Here is an 18,951-nt window from a genome sequence, read left to right as displayed (position 1 = left end):
TGTCAAATGCTATTGTTAGGTGCATAAACACTGCCACTGCACACTATTGCATTGGTAATTTCCTGTTATTTTGATTAATGCCATTGATGTTGAGATGTTATCAAATCAAATCAAATCAACTTTATTTATAAAGCACATTTAAAATTTACCACAGGGGTAGCCAAAGTGCTGTACAATTGGCAAGTTAAAAGATAATATGAGTACCGAGCAAACACAACACAAACAGAACACGATAAAAAATAAATAAATAAAACTTAAAAACATAAAAACAGGTTCACAGCAGGTGTATTATGGGGCGCCATTGCAGGATGGATATCACTGTGTTAAAAGCCATGGAATAAAAGTATGTTTTTAAGAGAGATTTAAAAACAGGAAGAGAGGAGGCTTGTCTAACACTCAGAGGTAGGTTGTTCCAGAGCTTGGGAGCAGCAGCGGCGAAAGCTCTGTCACCTCTAAGCTTCAGCTCTGTGTCAGGGACCGTTAGTAGCAGCTGATCGGCTGATCTTAGGGATCGGGTGGGGCAGTAAGGCTGAAGGAGGTCGGAGAGATATGTTGACGCGAGGTTGTTTAGACATTTAAAAACAAATAAAAGGAGTTTAAAGTTGATTCGGTAACGCACAGAGAGCCAGTGAAGGGACGCTAATATAGGGGAGATGTGCTCACGTCTGCGGGTCTGTGTTAGCAGACGAGCTGCAGGCGGGCGAGGGAGGCCTGGCTAATGCCTACATACAGGGCATTGCAGTAGTCGATTCGAGATAAAGGCGTGGATTAATTTCTCGAGATCATGTCAATCAATCAATCAATCAATCAATCGATGTTTATTTATATAGCCCTAAATCACAAGTGTCTCAAAGGGCTGTACAAGCCACAACGACATCCTCGGTATAGATAGATAGATGTCCTGATAGAAGCGGTTTCACTTTCGCTATTTGGCGTAATTGATAAAAGCTTTGTTGAACGACGCTGCTGATTTGTTTTTCGAATTTAAAATCTGAGTCAAACTTTACCCCCAGGTTTGTGACACAGTCGCTGAGATACGGGGTCAGAGTGCCGAGGTCAACGTTGGGGGAGGGAGACCGACTTGGGCCGAACAACATAACTTCTGTTTTGTCTTCATTTAGGCTCAGGAAGTTAGCTGAAAGCCAGGCTTTGATGTCATGCAGGCAGTCAAAGTTGAACCGTGTTATTTTGTGGCATGGGAAAATAAATCTGGCAATCATCTGCATAAAAATGAAATGCAATATCGTACTTCCTAAAAATAGAACCAAGGGGGGGGAGGTAAAGCGCAAATAAGATTGGGGCAAGGATTGAGCCCTGGGGGACCCCATGTGGTAAAGGAGTTGTGGAAGACATAAAACTGTCTATTTTTACACAAAAACTCCTGTCGGTTAGGTACGACCGGAACCAGTTGAGGGCGGCGCCCTTAATGCCCACACAGTTCTCAAGACGAGTGATTAAGGTGGCGTGGTCGAAGGTGTCGAACGCAGCAGACAGATCTAAAAGCACCAGGACAACATATTTACCAGAATCAGTTGACAGGAGGATATCGTTAAAAACTTTGTTAGTTCTGTATCCGGATTGGTTCGGCGCTAATATTCTACTTGGGTTTATAAATGTATCTAATCTGTAATTGAATAGTTTTTCTGTGATTTAAAAAATATTGTGGAAGTAAAGAAACAGGTCTATAGTTTGTAAATTGGTGTTTGTCACCAGTTATATGAATCGACACAACTTTGACCTTGAACAGGGTTTGTAAATCGAAAAGTTTGTGTAGTGAAGAAAAATCTCTCCATAAGAAACAATGTAATATGGATGACGGGTTCCAGCCTTGAAAGAAGTCCATATTCCAGTAAAGGTTTTTACACTTTGAACACAGTATAAAGTACTATATAGTATTGTATATCAAACATAACAAGGGGGATGGATCAGCTTTCTCTTTATTTTAACAAGCTAAAACAACAAGCTCAACTGTCCTGTATTAGCTGCTCTGCCAACACGTACACACACAGAAAACCCTTTGGTGCCCTTACAAACTATCAGGCATCCTTAACTTTAACAACCATATTGCTACAATAATAAACATTAAAAAAATCAAGATACATGAACATTAGCAAAGGAGGAGCTGATTAGAAAGGAGCCCCAACAAAGGTTGAACGAGGGTTGGGGGAGGGGCTGTGTGTGTGTGTGTGTGTGTGTGTGTGTGTGTGTGTGTGTGTGTGTGTGTGTGTGTGTGTGTGTGTGTGTGTGTGTGTGTGTGTGTGTGTGTGTGTGTGTGTGTGTGTGTGTGTGTGTGTGTGTGTGTCTTTGTGTCTGTCTGTGTGTCTGTCTGTGTGTCTGTCTGTGTGTCTTTGTGTCTGTCTTTGTGTCTTTGTGTCTGTCTTTGTGTCTGTGTGTGTATGCGTGTTTGTCTGTGTGTTTGTGTGTCTGTCTTGAAAGAGGGCCCGCTAAACGAGCGTAGCTCTTCTCCGCTGTTAAATAAGTCTGCCTTGGCATCTCTTTCCAGAAAAGTCCGATCTCATCACAATTAAAACTTGCTGTGGTACGAAGCCTGCTTCGTCGACTCTTGCATACTTGTGAGCGCCAATAATGTACTCCTCACAAATAGTCTATTTGTAAATTCACAGCGATTCCCTCCCTCTTTTCACTCTAGTCTGTTGTCTTTTTTGGACTCATATTGAGTCTGCAAAATGGACAAAACTTGTCAAAGGCGGAAAAAAGCTGAGAAGTGACTGTAGTGTACTAAGTAGCAAGTACGGAGGATGAAATGTTCGTACACAGACACATAGTTCACACACTAAGGGGGTCGTAAATCAAGGTTCCACTGTATTTTGTTAAGCAAGATAACAATGTATAGACCTGTGAAAGTATCCAAAAACTTCTGATGAGATCTGGCGCTATTTATAAAATAAAATAAAATAAACCTAACAGTCTTTGGGTGGGTGGGGCACCCCCTAATATAAAAGTAGGCAAACACTGTGTTAGAATTTACTAACTGTACTCACTGTATGTACTGCATCATAAGAAGTGCTGTTGGTAGTGATGGGTCGAACGGAACAGTAGCATCGATGCGTTGTGAAACACAAGGAGTGAAAAAATAAGTGACAGATACAGCTGCTGTGTTGTTTGACTGTGAAGAGCCAAAATTATTTCAGCTCATGAGTAACAGCTCGTACTGAAAAAAGTCAGGAGTGGCGTGCCGGCCCGCGTTTAACATCGTTTTTTGTTGCTATTATCAATCGAAGTAGAACTGATTAAACGCTAAAATTCCAAAGAATGATCATTTTGATCTTAGTCCCAAATAATGTAAAAGTTGTTCAGTTGTGGTTGTACTTACAAATGTTAAGTCTTTGGATACATTGGACATTGTCACCATTTAGTGTAAATTTGTGGAAGACACAGGTTATCATCTCCAGAGTTCAACTTTGGTTAATAAAAAAAAAAAGATGAAAAAAGTAACTTGCCTGAATTTTCATAATATAGCAAAACATCTCAAGACTTTTCCAGGTCTGTAACACACGCTCTTTTAAAACTTGACATTTGGAAGTTGACATTCCAATTCTTCGCTGTAGCTGTAGCCTCGGCTGCTTTGCTTTTCCATTTAGGGGGGGTCAAGGTGCCGCAGCGCACCATCTGCTGCACCTCATTAGGCAGCTGCCGACAGTCCACATGTATTTTTGTAATAGGTCTAGACAGCTGCTAAAAGAAATACCCAGGGCTTCCCACATCAATGCCACAGCTTCTGCAAGGCAGACAGCCAGTTAGCGCATGGGGGAGGGATGGTTGATTAAATGTAATATGGAGGATGGAGATGCATCATGAGAAGCTTGTTGCTGAAGGTTGTAAAACTTACTTGGACTGTTTTTGTCTTCAACAATATTTATCTTCCTTTACTTCCCTTGGTGGAGTAAAGTTGTTTTAAATTAAATTAATACATGCTGTGCACAGGACTGGCTTGAAGTGTTTAATTGGTTCTGTGACGGAGCTCATAATCCAAAACACTTGTATGTCAAGTCATTGTTCCCAATTTAAATGACTTAAAATCAATTTAATTTGTGCTTTGCCCCCTAAAACATCACAATTTTAACATGTAACTACATGCCTTTTAAATAGACAAACACACATTTAGGTAATAAGTATTATTTGAAATCCAATACATTAAAATGTAGTACAAACAAGTAGAGTAGTTTTATGAAGTAATGTAATAATGTACAGCATTTACCTTGGAGAGTAGACTTCCACGGTGTCTCCTTCCATCTGTTTCTCCGTCAAACACACCATCAGCAGCTTCTCCATATTTTCATCGATACATAATCAGAATCAGAATAGTTTTATTGCCACTGTTTGAGAACGGGTTCACAAACTAGGAAATTTTCATGGTACAATCGTGCAACATAAAACACATACAGTATAACACATATTTTCCATTTAGATATAACTTTAACGTCATTAGCTGGTGTTTTTGACTCGTTCTGCTCCAGAATGGTGCAGACTTGCAGGGCTACGCTCCAACTGCTTCACCAAGTTAGCTAGCTACACACACTTATGATTATTTCTTTTTTTAATTCAATGAATACCATGCACGTCTTCTCAGTACTGTCCTTCACACTCAATTTCTTTCTTCCCATGCTTGGAAAAACAAAGTTATGTCTACAGCTATAGGCCACTGTTAGCAAGTAAGACCAGATGGTTTTGTTGGAACTAATGAAGCTGAATGTGACATTAACTGCATTTGATGCTCATTATCTGAATTTTTGCTTGGCACCTAAAACATAACAATTACCGAGAAACAGCTCGAATTTCAAAAGACTCGGCACTCGTAAGCAGAGGGTACCACTGTACTGCAAATGTTGGTATCAATCCGGGACTAAGTAAATGTAACGTACCACATATACCGTATACATATATATATATACGGTATAAAAAAATTAATTAGGTAATATATCTAATTAATGTTCTTATTATTTGTGCAAGTGTGTGGAAACCAGAAAATGTTGAAAGATGGGGAACCACCTGTAGAGTCTCCTAGGATCTGATACTGATACCACCATAGCTTTACTTATTCTATTCCTTTTCAGATATGTTGAAATGTGCAAATGTAACCACATGAGGTTTTTTAATCTACCTTGTTAAACATTGTCTGAAACCAATAAATCATAACCATAACCCTTAGCATTGATACTATTGATATTCGGATTGATCCTTCCAAACCTAACCTATGTAAAGGAGACATTTTTGAGTCATTTTCAAAGTTGACCACTGATTTCTGTATAAAATAATGAATCAATCACGTTCATTCACATCCAAAGTTTTTTTTATCTTAAATAAGTACTCAAAGAATTGTGTGGCTACAAATATTGTGGTATGATTTGTTAATTGTTTGTCTTTTTTTTTTTTATCAGGTATGCTTAAGTATACTCAACACGTGGCATGGAAGACCGGAGGAGAAGTGGAATCCACAGACCTCAAGCTTTCTACAGGTGAGCTGGGCACCCATTATGATCATATGTCTGAATAGATGAACAGGTTAGATTACATCCCCATGCTGTCATTTCACTGCCAGCAGCTATGTAGTCCTCTATTTCAGTCACTACTGTTGTGCCACTTTGACTCCATTGCAGCCTACACTGGTGTGCAGTTGAAGGTGAATGTAGGTTTGGTGGTGGCCACTCTGTGCTCTCAGTTCATTTAATTGTGTTGTTGAATAAACTCACTCAGGTGCTGAGAGCAATGCACAAAGTGAAGCATTGTATACCCTGACTGAAAGTGACAGATGAAAGTTATCGGGTTTGTTTTCATGTATTGTTTGATTAATTGATAACTGAACCACTTAACAATTGTTGTTGGGCTGTTACAATTGTTGTTTTGCACCACAATAAAGTGAAACCATTTTTATTGGCATGCCCTGCTTTAGAGGATAAATACTTTGGATTCAACACCATCCTTCCTGCTCAGCCTGCAGAGGTGAAACAACCTGAACTGTCCAAATGCGACCAATTTAATACCCTGAGAGAGTAAGACATACAACCTTCAAGGGAAACTGAGCTTCTTTTTAGAATGTGGCCTATTGTTCAAAATCCTTATGAGAAACAAGAACACACATGAGTTTTTGTTTTTTTGCATTCTAATTTGTAATAATCGGCTCCTTTTAGGTGGCTAGCAATACAGCTAATGAGAACAATTCATTCTGCCTCTAAGTCACTTTAAAAATGCACCCAAAATCTGCATTTACGTTCCGTAACCTGTATAATAACCAAGCTGTAGCAAAATTGTTATTGTAAGAGCGAACACTGGGTTACTGTTATTCTAGCATAGTAACACATCGACTTGCTCACAGGGACACTCAAACTGCTACGGCGTTAGCTAGCTTCTGTTTCAGCAGCTGAATCGCTTTTGAGTTTGTAATGGACAACACAATGTGATAGAACACCACTTAGTACTGAGAAAATGAACAATCATATTAGAGTATCAGTAAAATAGTAGCCCACATTTTATGTTTTGTTTGTTCACAAAGAGCTCGACAGTGTATGTAGTTGTGATAACAAGCATGACGTGCCACATCTATCATGATCAATTATAGTTACTCGATGGACAGTTGTCCGTTTGGTCAAGCTGACTGGCGAAGTTTCTTGTTGATTTTGGGTAGGTGGAAAAAAGTTTCTACCACTGCAGGGTTTTTTAGCGCTAACAGTTTGTCTTTTCGTTTTTATTTGAATAGTGTCCTTGCCAGATACAAGAAGCCTTTCCATCAATAAAAATAGTGTGTGCCACTCAGCGCAGCAGAAGCACTCCATTTATGTTGGCATAGCTTGGCAATCTCCACATTTACAATGCAAATTCATGCCGGTCCTCAATCTCTCTCTTTCCATCTGCGCCAACGTTTGATCCTCTCTTCGTGCTCACTTCTATAACCAGCAGTTTATCCTTTGTATATAGATTATCCTTTGTATATTCAGTTTCAAAAAGATAGGATTGTGAATCCTCATTTGTCCAAAAATAGTGATCCTAGTCATCTATTACAAAGTCTGTCATGATTAGTATTACTGGTAGAACACACGTTTGTTGATGGGAGTAGGTATGGGTACTGAAATCAATGCGCCCAGGAAAAGAGTTCCGGTAATGCTTAAAATGACCAAATACGGTAAATATACCTATTACAAATTGTTATAAATGCGTTTGTTACTACATCGTTTGTATACTTAAAGCGTGTTATGTTGGGCTTTGAACGCTTCATCGGTGACCCCTATCAGCTGCCATGTTAGCAGCATCTTGCAGGCTTTTTTTGATCTGTAGATTCCTAAAAAACAAAAAAAAACCATGTGTGTTCCCCTCTTAAAAAAATATTGTGAATAATCGCCAGAATCCCCCCCAAAAAGTGTACTTACCCTTTAAGGTTATAGTTTTCTTATTTAAGTGGTATACGGTTGTGTATGTTTTCTGCCTTTGAATATCATGTTTATGATCTTTTCTCATTAACTATCGTCCTGCAGGTGCTAGTGTCAGTTCAGTCCCTTATCTTGGTGGCCGAGCCCTACTTCAATGAGCCAGGATATGAGCGCTCACGTGGGACACCCAGTGGCACCCAGAGCTCACGAGAATACGATGGCAACATACGGCAGGCCAGCGTGAAATGGGCCATGCTGGAACAGATGCGCAACCCGTCACCGTGCTTCAAAGAGGTAAGATCACCAAAACTCTTGACAATCAATGTTTTGATTAGAATTGCCCGTACATTCAAAGTGGTCAGCTATCATGCAAAAGGGCTGCTTTAACCCCTGGTGTATATTCTGCCACACAATCAAAATTATTTTGACAGCCACCTTATAAGAAGTGGCATAAACATTAAGAGGTGTAACAAAACGCATTTTTCTGCCACATTAGTTTTGAATGTGATTGTGCTTGTCTCGTAACTCATTCAGCCCCATTTTTTTATTTTTTTTGAAGAACAAAAAGCCGTAATGGTTCAAGCAAATGTACAAATAGTGATACTAATAATTAGGGTTGTCCCAATACATGTTTTTCACTTCCGATACGAGACCAATATTGGAGCCTTGACTATTGGTCGATTTTAATATTGATCCGATACGATATCAGCTGGAGTCATACATACTTTTATTTTGTAGTGTGGAATGTTAGAACATGTTTAATCAGGTGAAATGTGTCAGAACAATGGTAGGTGAGAAAAACACTAACCTATTTATTATTAACCGCTTGGAATCGACTGATGCCGTCGAGTAGTAATTGTTTTTTTGGTGAAACCTAGTGACGTTTGTTACTGGGTACTTTCTAATACACTTCTGCCTTGAAGACTTTGTATGTGTAAGTAATAAGAAACTATAATTATTAGATACTTGTTTATATTGACAAATGTGCTGTTTTAGACTGCAATAGTGTTCAATGAAGAACACTTATGTATGTCTAGCTTGTGTGCTACTGCGTGCTTAGCTGTTGTGTAGCTGCTAGCTCCTAGTAGCCTTTAACTGACCATGTTTTACCTCTTGTAAATGACATGACTAAAATACAAGAAAAGACCAACCTTGTGGATTTATTGGAGGACATTTAGAGGTTAACTGGCTGTCCAGCTTTGCACAAGTAAACAGGCTGCAGGACTGCTTGTATAGGCCCATATTACACATTTTACAATACAAGCACATATAATTCTATACTTATTTTTGGTTGATATTGAACCAATATCAATATCAGATTGTGACACCCCTACTAATAAGTAATACTATTTCACTTTGTCACCTCTAACACAAAGCTGACACACACGTCCGTCTTTATATACACAATTTCTTTTTTCAACCCTTTATAGGAATCAAAAATATCAATATGTCCCTCAAATCATTTGATTTTTCAGTACTTGAATTTCTGTGGAAAAGGTTTTGACATCCCTGCTGTACACTGTTTATTTATTTTTTTAAATGGTTGATTTATCTTCTTTTATCTTACTTTCAAAGTGGCCAAGCCAGTACATGTACATGCTAAACACTAATAAAATGTAATGTAGTCGTATTTCTATTGGAACCGTTATTGACTGACATTATTATTATAGAGGTTTATTTGAAATAAGGACAGATACAAAAACATAGACATCTGAAACAGTTATCCGATGCATGCATCACAGTGTTTGTAGCCAAAGCTAATTTACAACACTTGTCCCCAACAGCAACAACAACAACACAGATCCAACATCATTAAAATAGGAAAATAAAAAATAGAATGAGTTGATAATAATGATAATAGTAATAACACAGACAAAGTGCAAACTAGATAAAATCCAATAATAATAATAATAACACAGACAAAGTGCAGACTAGATAAAAACCAATTAGTAAAAATGAGTAAAAACTAAACATGGGAACACGATTGTTGCTCAACTAGCCATAATTTTGTTTGTTTTTTGAAAGTGACAAGTGCAGGTATACTTTTCAAAGTGTCCGGTAAAGAGTTCCATAGTTGTGGTCCTTTTATTGAAAAGGCAGTCTGGGCAAAAGATGTTCTACGGAATGGAACACAACAGTTGCCTTTCGACACTGCTCGGGTGGTAGATCTGGTACCACTTTGCAGTCTTGTAATTGCCTTGCAGAGCAATTGGGGAGCAGAGTTATGCAAGCATTTAAAAACCAGTTTGACTGTGTGTAACAAAATAAAATTGGTAAAACTTAAAATATTGTATTTGGTTCAAATTTGGCAATGATGATATCGTATACTCTTCTTGTCTAGAACTTTCAAGGTGCGGTTATAAAGACACTCAATGGTCTTGATTGATGACTGGTGTGCCTGGGACCATGTGGTTAAGCCATAAGATATGTGTGACAGAATCATTGCATTCATAAAAGTAAAAGCACAGCTAAGAGTTAAGCAGTGTCTTATAATCTTAAAACAGCCTAGGTTTGCCTTCAGGGTTTTACACATCTTCTTAATGTGACTTTTAAAATTCAGCTGATAGTCTATGATTATGCCCAAATATTTGACTTCAGGTACTTGTTCAATGACCTCCTCATTAATTGTTATATTCAGGTTTGTTTGAGGTAGCTTTTTTATGGAGAAGCAGACAGAGTTAGTCTTTTTAGTGTTTAGGGTTAAACAGGATGACTCCAGCCAAGATGCTATTTTGTCTAATTGAGCATTTAACTTCTCAGCAACTAGAGTACGGGTCTTACCTGATGTATAGACCACTGTGTCATCCGCATACATCTGTAAATCTATATCTGTGCATACATCTGGTAGGTCATTGATGTATAGACTGAATAGTATAGGTCCCAAGACACTACCCTGAGGTATCCCTCTTTCTTATTTGCGGAAGGAAGATCTCACATTATTAATGGTGACACATTGTTCACGGCCCTTTAGATATGACTCAAACCAGGACAATGACTGTTTGGATAAATTGAATTTAGTTAGTTTTGAAATTAAAATGTCATGATTGACTGTATCAAATGCTTTTTTTAAGTCTAGAAATACTGCACCGACCACCTGTCCTTTGTCAAGAGAATGTTTGATCCTTTCAGTTAAAAAACAAGTGGCAGATTCTGTAGAATGGTTACGTCTGAATCCGAATTGTAGGGGAGTCAAATAGTGATTTGTCTCAAGGTGGTGCATTAGTTGTTCCGAAACAATCTTCTCCAGGACTTTAGATAAAACTGGAAGAAGGCTGATAGGTCTATAGTTAGATGTCATTCCAGCATCACCAGATTTAAAAGTGGTATTACCTGTGCAGTTTTCCATCCATCTGGGAATTGCCCAGTTTTAATGGAAATATTAATAAGATGGGTAAGAGGCTGTATAAGGATGCCGCTATATTTTTTAAGAAAAGCTGTGTCTAGGTTATAAATATCCTTTGAGTATGTGGTGTTTAGGTCATGTATGACATTTAGGACAGTTGTCTGACTAACCTCCTTGAGCTGAAATGAGCTGTCTTGTTCATTAGGTATGTCTGTTGTTTGATCATCATTAGTCCTACAAGAGAAACCCGAGGAAAGGTTTTTGACAGATTCTATAAAGAATTTATTCAACTCATTTGAGACTTGTGTACAATCAGTAATGATTTTGTCTCCTACTTTAAGTTTATATTGGGTTTGGGTGGTGTTACCCTCTGGGTTTAATAGGCTGTGTAGTAGTTTCCAGATCATTTTGCCATTTCCTTTGGCCTCTAATAGCATGTGGATGTAGTAGTTTGATTGGGACATTCTGAGCTGTTTAACTACTTGATTACGCAAGCCTTTAAATATTTTCAAATCAGTGTCACTACGAGTTTTGACAAAAGTTTTTAAGGCATAATCTCTCCTTTTCATTAATTTCCGGATATCATCATTAATCCATGGTAATTTAAATTTTCTGTGGGATTTTTTTCGCTTTCTAATACATTTATCAATAATGCGTCCGATAGTAGACATTAGCTGATTACAACAGGCGTGTACTTGGTCATGTTGTTGGAGCTCGTCCCAATTAATACCCTTTAATTCGTTTTCAAAAGCAGTTGTTGATTGGCGAGGGATCTCAAGTTTAAAAGTTTTCTGATCTTGATTTTTAAACCATGTCAGACGTGTCTTTGTGAGTTTTCTTGCAGCTAATGTCAGATTATGGTCTGACAAGCCGGTGACTAGATTGTATGTTTTTACGATTCTGTCAGGCTTGTTTGTGAAGATTAAATCAATTAGTGTCTGAGTGTTTTTAGTGATACGTGTGGGGGTTTCTATCTTCTGACTAAAGTCATGTTTAGATGTGAGGTCTTTTAGTTTTTTTCTGCAGTGTTTGTCTAGCCAGTTTAAGTTAAAGTCTCCGAAGACCAGTACTTCACTGTTATTCTTCAAATTCTTAAACAGTACATCTAAGTCTTCGCATAGCGTTCCAACGCATGCAGATGGATGGCTGTATACCACCAATACATTGATTTGCATATTTTGTGATAGTGTGACATTAATACATAAACATTCAGTAGATATATCAGCAGTCAGGGGAATTTCCTTTGCATTAAGTGAGTCCTTGACATATATCAGTACACCCCCTCCCCTTCCCACAGTTCGGTCCCTTCTAAAACATTTATATCCCGGAACACTGATTATGCTGGTTAAAATGCTATCATGCAGCCACGTTTCACTAATGCATAGAAAATCAAGATTAGACTCCGACAGTAATAATCTGATTTCATCACACTTGGGAACTAGGCTTCGGATGTTTAAGTGACCTCCCAAAATACCTTTGGGTTTCATTGCAGGATCCCAAATCACTTTAGCATGATTAACAGTTTGAAAAAGCAAAGTCTGTTTCTGCTTCGTCTGTGCTTGTGTTTGGAGTGTTCCTTTTTTACCTTGCGGCCCGCGCTTCTCCAGCTGGGCGCCGTACGTGCAGTCCACCCCGAAGAAGCACCCGCCGCGCAGGGGCGCCCGGTCCACGGCGCGCTCCCGGCATTGTCCGGCCTCCGCCCTGGGCACCACCTGGTCGATCCTCTCCTCGATGAGGTTGCACTCCTCCGGCGTGAAGATGCTCCTCCGCAGGACGCCGCTCTTCACCTGCGGGGCTTCCAGCTCCCGGAGGTCGGCGCCGTCTTCGCCGCTCTCGCACTCGCCGTTGTCGTACTCGCGGTGCCGGCGTTTCCGCCCGCTCCCGTTACCCGTCTCGTGCTCGTCCCTGTGCGGCGGCACAGACCTCGGCTTCTCCCTCAGGTCGGCGCAACCGCTGGCGGCCATGTCTGCTGTCGCTCCCGGCGTCCAGTGCAGTTTGTGTGTGACATTGTGTGGAGATCTCATCCTCAAATGTGGCATTCCTTGCAATCCTCCAAATGGTCCATGAAAAGACTATTGGCAACAATCTTTGAATCTGTTCATCCTGAGCAGCTTCATCAAGAACAAAAGCATGTTAATTAGCAAAATGAGGGCTCTCTAAAGCTATTGTGGGAAAGCAGTATGTTTATAGAGCTCAAGTTTACTTTTTAGAGGTAATATTCCATATCCAAAAAATATGTATCTTGATTATTACTTTGCAATGACACAATATAAAAGTATACATAATGTGAGATTGTTTTGTTTCTACTTGAGTTTAAGTGGTTGCATTTTTCAACACATTTGTTTTTCTAGTTAAATATAAACCAGGTTATACTAAGTGGCGATTATTTTTATTACAATATTCAACTCAAAGCACTCACAGCACAGCTCAGAGGTAAGGATGGATGTGTTTTACTTCCATTGGTGTTTATTTTTAGTGATTGTGTGTGAGACACTAGTGCTTGACTTAATGTTCGAGCTGAATAACAGCAGGTTGTCAGTTGGAATTAAGGACATTGGGTTGTGTGTTGAAATATGGATGGATTCAAGGTGAAAAAGTCTACACTCGGACCTCACTGTGTGTATGTTTGCATGCTCCCTGTTTGTGTGTAAGAGAGAGATGTGTGTGTGTGTGTGTGCGCGCGTGTGTGTGTGCGTGCAAGCAACACAGACGCCGTCAAATATGGAACCCCCATTCCGCTTCAATTCCATCTATTAACCATCACTCTCAAGGATATGAGCATGTGATTGATAGCAATAAGGAAACATTATACTAGCTCTACCTTGATGTATTGGTCAATATCCAGATGGAAATAACCACACATTGTTTGTTTTTATTGTATTTGACATATGTGTGGAAACACACTTTTTTAATCAGACACATTTTCCATCGCTCAGTATTTACTGTTTTTTCACTTTCTGTGTTAGCATGTTCATATTACATGTCTGCAACCAGACGTGAAGATATCAAAATATGGTACCGTTTGGTTTTACATGACTCGGTACTCTGTAGTACCAATGGAATTCTCAGACTCTTATGTTTCTCAGCATTGTTATCCTTCCACCATATAACAAACGACATATACAGTAAAGTGCTGTCTGTTAAGATGTTCTATAGTTTTACTACACATCTTGATATGCAAAATGGTTTTTAGAGATGTCCGATAATGGCTTTTTTGCCGATATTTGATATTGTCCAACTCTTAGTTACCAATTCCGATATCAACCGATACCGATATATACAGTCATGGAATTAACACATTATTATGCCTAATTTTGTTGTGATGCCCCGCTGGATGCATTAAACAATGTAACAAGGTTTTCCAAAATAAATCAACTCAAGTTCAATCAATCAATCAATGTTTATTTATATAGCCCTAAATCACAAAAGTCTCAAAGGGCTGCACAAGCCACAACGACATCCTCGGCACAGAGCCCACACAAGGGACGTCGATGGAATGACTACGAGAAACCTTGGAGAGGACCGCATATGTGGGTAACCCCCCCTCTAAGTACAGTCCCTAGTGGATCCACATAACAGTGAGAGTCCAGTCCATAGTGGGGCCAGCAGGAGACCATCCCGAGCAGAGACAGGTCAGTAGCGCAGAGACGTCCCCAACCGATGCACAGGCGAGCGGTCCACCCCGGGTCCCAACTCTGGACAGTCAGCACCTCATCCATGGTCACCGGAACCGGAATAACCCGACGAGGGGGGCAAAGGAGAAAAGAAAACGGCAGATAAACTGGTCTAAAAAAGGGGGGTCTATTTAAAGGCTAGAGTATACAAATGAGTTTTAAGTTGGGACTTAAATGCTTCTACTGAGGTAGCATCTCTAACTTTTACCGGGAGGGCATTCTATAGTACTGGAGCCCGAACAGAAAACGCTCTATAGCCTGCAGACTTTTTTTGGGCTCTGGGAATCACTAATAAGCCGGAGTTCTTTGAACGCAGATTTCTTGCCGGGACATATGGTACAATACAGTCAGCAAGATAGGATGGAGCTAGACCGTGTAGTATTTTATACGTAAGTAGTAAAACCTTAAAGTCGCATCTTAAGTGCACAGGAAGCCAGTGCAGGTGAGCCAGTATAGGCGTAATATGATCAAACTTTCTTGTTCTTGTCAAGAGTCTAGCAGCCGCATTTTGTACCAACTGTAATCTTTTAATGCTATGTAGTGGATTTGTCCGAAGCTTTAGCAGGCAACAAAAGTAGTTTAGTACAACAAATGTATTTACCCATTACCAGAAGTGCAGGTTGAATTGAGTTGTCCGTGCAGACAGACCACATGTACTCCGGAGCACACAAGACACACACAAGCCAAAATCACTTTCGAGTCCCGGTCTTCTGCCATTTTTTATATGTCTCTTGTGCGTCACTGTTTTTATCTTGTGCGTCATGATTGTTTTGTTTTGGTTTGTCTGTTCCAAAACAACCTCGTATCTCTTAGTCATATTTGGAAAATCTAAGCATTCTGTAGACAGGTTGGCATAACTCCATATTCACTTTTGTCCCACAACTGGTCCATTCAATGGCACAAAATAGAAGAGAAATTAAAATGAGCAGACATTCTTAATAGACAAGAAATATAGGTCAAAAGGTCAGAAATTCTACGACAGCTAGACATAGGGAGACCCGAAAATAATACGTTACAGTAATCGAGACGAGACATAACGAACGCATGAATAATGATCTCAGCGTCGCTAGTGGACAAAATGGAACGAATTTTAGTGATATTACGGAGATGAAAGAAGGCCGTTTTAGTAACACTCTTAATGTGTGACTCAAACGAGAGAGTTGGGTCGAAAATAATACCCAGATTCTTTACCGAGTCGGCTTGTGTAATTGTTTGGTTGTCAAATGTTAAGGTGGTATTATTAAATAGGTGTCGGTGTTGAGCAGGACCGATAATCAGCATTTCCGTTTTCTTAGCGTTGAGTTGCAAAAAGTTATGGAAAAAAATGCCAACATGGCACTGCCATATTTATTATTGAAGTCACAAAGTGCATTCTTTTTTTTAACACGCCTCAAAACAGCAGCTTGGAATTTGAGACATGCTCTCCCTAAGAGAGCATGAGGAGGTTGAGGTGGGCGGGGTTGGGGGGGCGGAGTTGAGGTGGGGGAAGAGGGGTAGCGGGGGGTGTATATTGTAGCGTCCCGGAAGAGTTAGTGCTGCAAGGGGTTCTGGGTATTTGTTCTGTTGTGTCTGTTGTGTTACGGTGCGGATGTTCTCCCGAAATGTGTTTGTCATTCTTGTTTGGTGTGGGTTCACAGTGTGGCGCATATTTGTAACAGTGTTGAAATTGTTTATACGGTCAGTGTGACCTGTATGGCTGTTGACCAAGTATGCCTTGCTTTCACTTGGGACTTAAATGCAGGAGTTTTAAAGGTGAAAAGCCGTAGATATTATGTGACTGGGCCGGCACACAAAGGCAGTACCTTTAAAGGCCTACTGAAATGAATTTTTTTTATTTAAACGGGGATAGCAGATCTATTCTATGTGTCATACTTGATCATTTCGCGATATTGCCATATTTTTGCTGAAAGGATTTAGTATAGAACAACGACGATAAAGATCGCAACTTTTGGTATCTGATAAAAAAAAGGCTTGCCCCTTCCGGAAGTAGTGTGACGTAGTCAATTGAACATATACGCAAAGTTCCCTATTGTTTACAATGATGGCCGCATGAAGTGAGAGAGATTCGGACCGAGAAAGCGACAATTTCCCCATTAATTTGAGCGAGGATGAAAGATTTGTGGATGAGTAAAGTGCAAGTGAAGGACTAGTGGGGAGTGGAAGCGATTCAGATAGGGAAGATGTTGTGAGAGCCGGGGGTGACCTGATATTCAGCTGCGAATGACTACAACAGTAAATAAACACAAGACATGTATATATACTCTATTAGCCACAACACAACCAGGCTTATATTTAATATGCCACAAATTAATCCTGCATAAAAACACCTCAGTGTTTGTTATGCTAGCTCCTAGCTCCTATGCTAGCTCCTAGCTCCATATAAGCCGCCAATCCAATTCAAACACCTGCACAACACACACAATCACTCAGCCCAAAAGACCGTTCACCTAACCCAAGGTTCATAAAGCTTATATATTTAAACAAAGTAACGTACGTGACGCGCACGTACTGGCAAGCGATCAAATGTTTGGAAGTGCAGCTGCTACTCACGGTACCTGATATTCAGCTGGGAATGACTAAAACAGTAAATAAACACAAGACATATATATACTCTATTAGCCACAACACAACCAGGCTTATATTTAATATGCCACAAATTAATCCTGCATAAAAACACCTACGTGTTTGTTATGCTAGCTCCTAGCTCCTCTGCTAGCTCCTAGCTCCATAGAACACGCCAATACAATTCAAACACCTGATCAACACACACAATCACTCAGCCCAAAAGACCGTTCACCTAACCCAGGGTTCATAAAGCTTATATATTTAAACAAAGTTACGTACGTGACACGCACGTACGGTCAAGCGATCAAATGTTTGGAAGCCAAAGCTGCATACTCACGGTAGCACGTCTGCGTCTTTGTCATCCAAATCAAAGTAATCCTGGTAAGAGTCTGTGTTGTCCCAGTTCTCTACAGGCGTCTGTGTATCGAAGTCAAAAGTCCTCCTGGTTAGAGTCTCTGTCATCCGAGTTCTTCGATCTTGACTGCATCTTTCGGGAATGTAAACAATGAAACACCGGCTGTGTTGTGTTGCTGCTGACTTCCTTCGCAAAGTACGTCCGCTTTGCACCGAGAACTTTCTTCTTTGCTTGCTCAGCTTCTTTCTCCATAATGCAATGAACATAATTGCAACAGATTCACCAACACAGATGTCCAGAATACATCCAGAATGAGATGAAAACAGCTATTTCGTATTGGCTTCAATGTGGAAGCCATACCCGTGTTCTACTGGCTACGTCACACGCATACGTCATCCTCAGAGGCGTTTCGAACCGGAAGTTTAGCGGCAAATTTAAAATGTCACTTTATAAGTTAACCCGGCCGTATTGGCATGTGTTGCAATGTTAAGATTTCATCATTGATATATAAACTATCAGACTGCGTGGTCGGTAGTAGTGGGTTTCAGTAGGCCTTTAAGGTTTATTGGCGCTCTGTACTTCTCCCTACGTCCGTGTACACAGCGGCGTTTTAAAAAGTCATACATTTTACTTTTTGAAACCGATACCGATAATTTCCAATATTACATTTTAAAGCATTTATCAGCCGTTAATATCGGCAGTTCGATATTATTGGACATCCCTAATGGTTTTAGTAGTGTGCACACAAACAGGAGTTTTAAAGGTGATTCTCCTCTCTTTGGAAGGGAAAAAAAGAGTACCGTAGCTTCTGATCAGGTAGCAGATGTTAGCATCTGCATACTTTTAGTTGTTTAAAAATGTAGCCGATTGATGAATTTCAGTATTTTCGAGTCTAAATTATTGGGGTTTAGTCTAGACTGTCCCAACATCGGTATCATTAATGTACTTTGTCAACACTGAACATTAAATGTATGACTTAATCCATAGCAATGACTCTTAATGTATGCTATAACTGACCAAGTAAAGTCAAGCATTATTTTGCTTGTATTTTTATTTGAGTTGAACGCTGAAATTATTCTGTGGTGTAGCTAACTGGTGGTCTAGCAGACAGAAATGGAAATCAGCATGTGAAGGTTGATAGCCATGGCGTCAATGTGTTCCTGATTGGAATAAATACATTTCTGAATACCTTTATAATGTGATTCACTCGTGGCCTTGGTGACTCATACAACAGATGGTTCTACTTATCCCTTCCCTTGGCTTTTCCTCCCTTGGTTGCACTGTGGAATAATGAGTGGACAGCATTACCTCAAAGGTCACTGAGTTTATCTTCTATCAAACAATCTTCATCTGCTAATAGACCTGATATTGGCCTACACATATATTTCATTCATGGATGTCATTTTGTTTGTTTGTTTGAGTGTGTGCATGTGTGCATCGTGCGTGCGTGGGTGCGCGTAAGTGAGATCCAGTGTATGTGCAATGAAATGCACTATATGCATGGAGAAGTCCGTTGGAACTGTGATTGATGGCCTTATCCAAATACCAAAAGTCAGATGGCAGTTTGCCAAAGACACATAAAGCCTGAGGGAAAATAACCTCTTTCCAACATCTATATTTTTAACATGGCAA

At 39.8% G+C, this 18,951-nt stretch overlaps 1 protein-coding gene across 4 annotated transcripts in view; it reads left to right on the top strand.

The window, feature by feature from the left end:
* birc6 (baculoviral IAP repeat containing 6) overlaps positions 1 to 18,951 on the top strand; it is a 210,306-nt gene that overhangs the window by 182,071 nt on the left and 9,284 nt on the right. For all 4 annotated transcript variants that reach the window (XM_062058987.1, XM_062058986.1, XM_062058988.1 and 1 more), the window contains exons 70-71: positions 5,400 to 5,477; positions 7,488 to 7,676. In XM_062058987.1, coding sequence (XP_061914971.1) covers positions 5,400 to 5,477; positions 7,488 to 7,676 — 267 coding nt within the window. The remainder of the gene's footprint in view (positions 1 to 5,399; positions 5,478 to 7,487; positions 7,677 to 18,951) is intronic.

This window comes from Entelurus aequoreus, linkage group LG09 (genome assembly GCF_033978785.1).
Source record: "Entelurus aequoreus isolate RoL-2023_Sb linkage group LG09, RoL_Eaeq_v1.1, whole genome shotgun sequence".
Lineage (NCBI taxonomy): Eukaryota > Metazoa > Chordata > Actinopteri > Syngnathiformes > Syngnathidae > Entelurus > Entelurus aequoreus.
The sequence above is the reverse complement of the archived record's forward strand: the minus strand, read 5'-3'. Positions and strand labels throughout refer to the sequence as shown.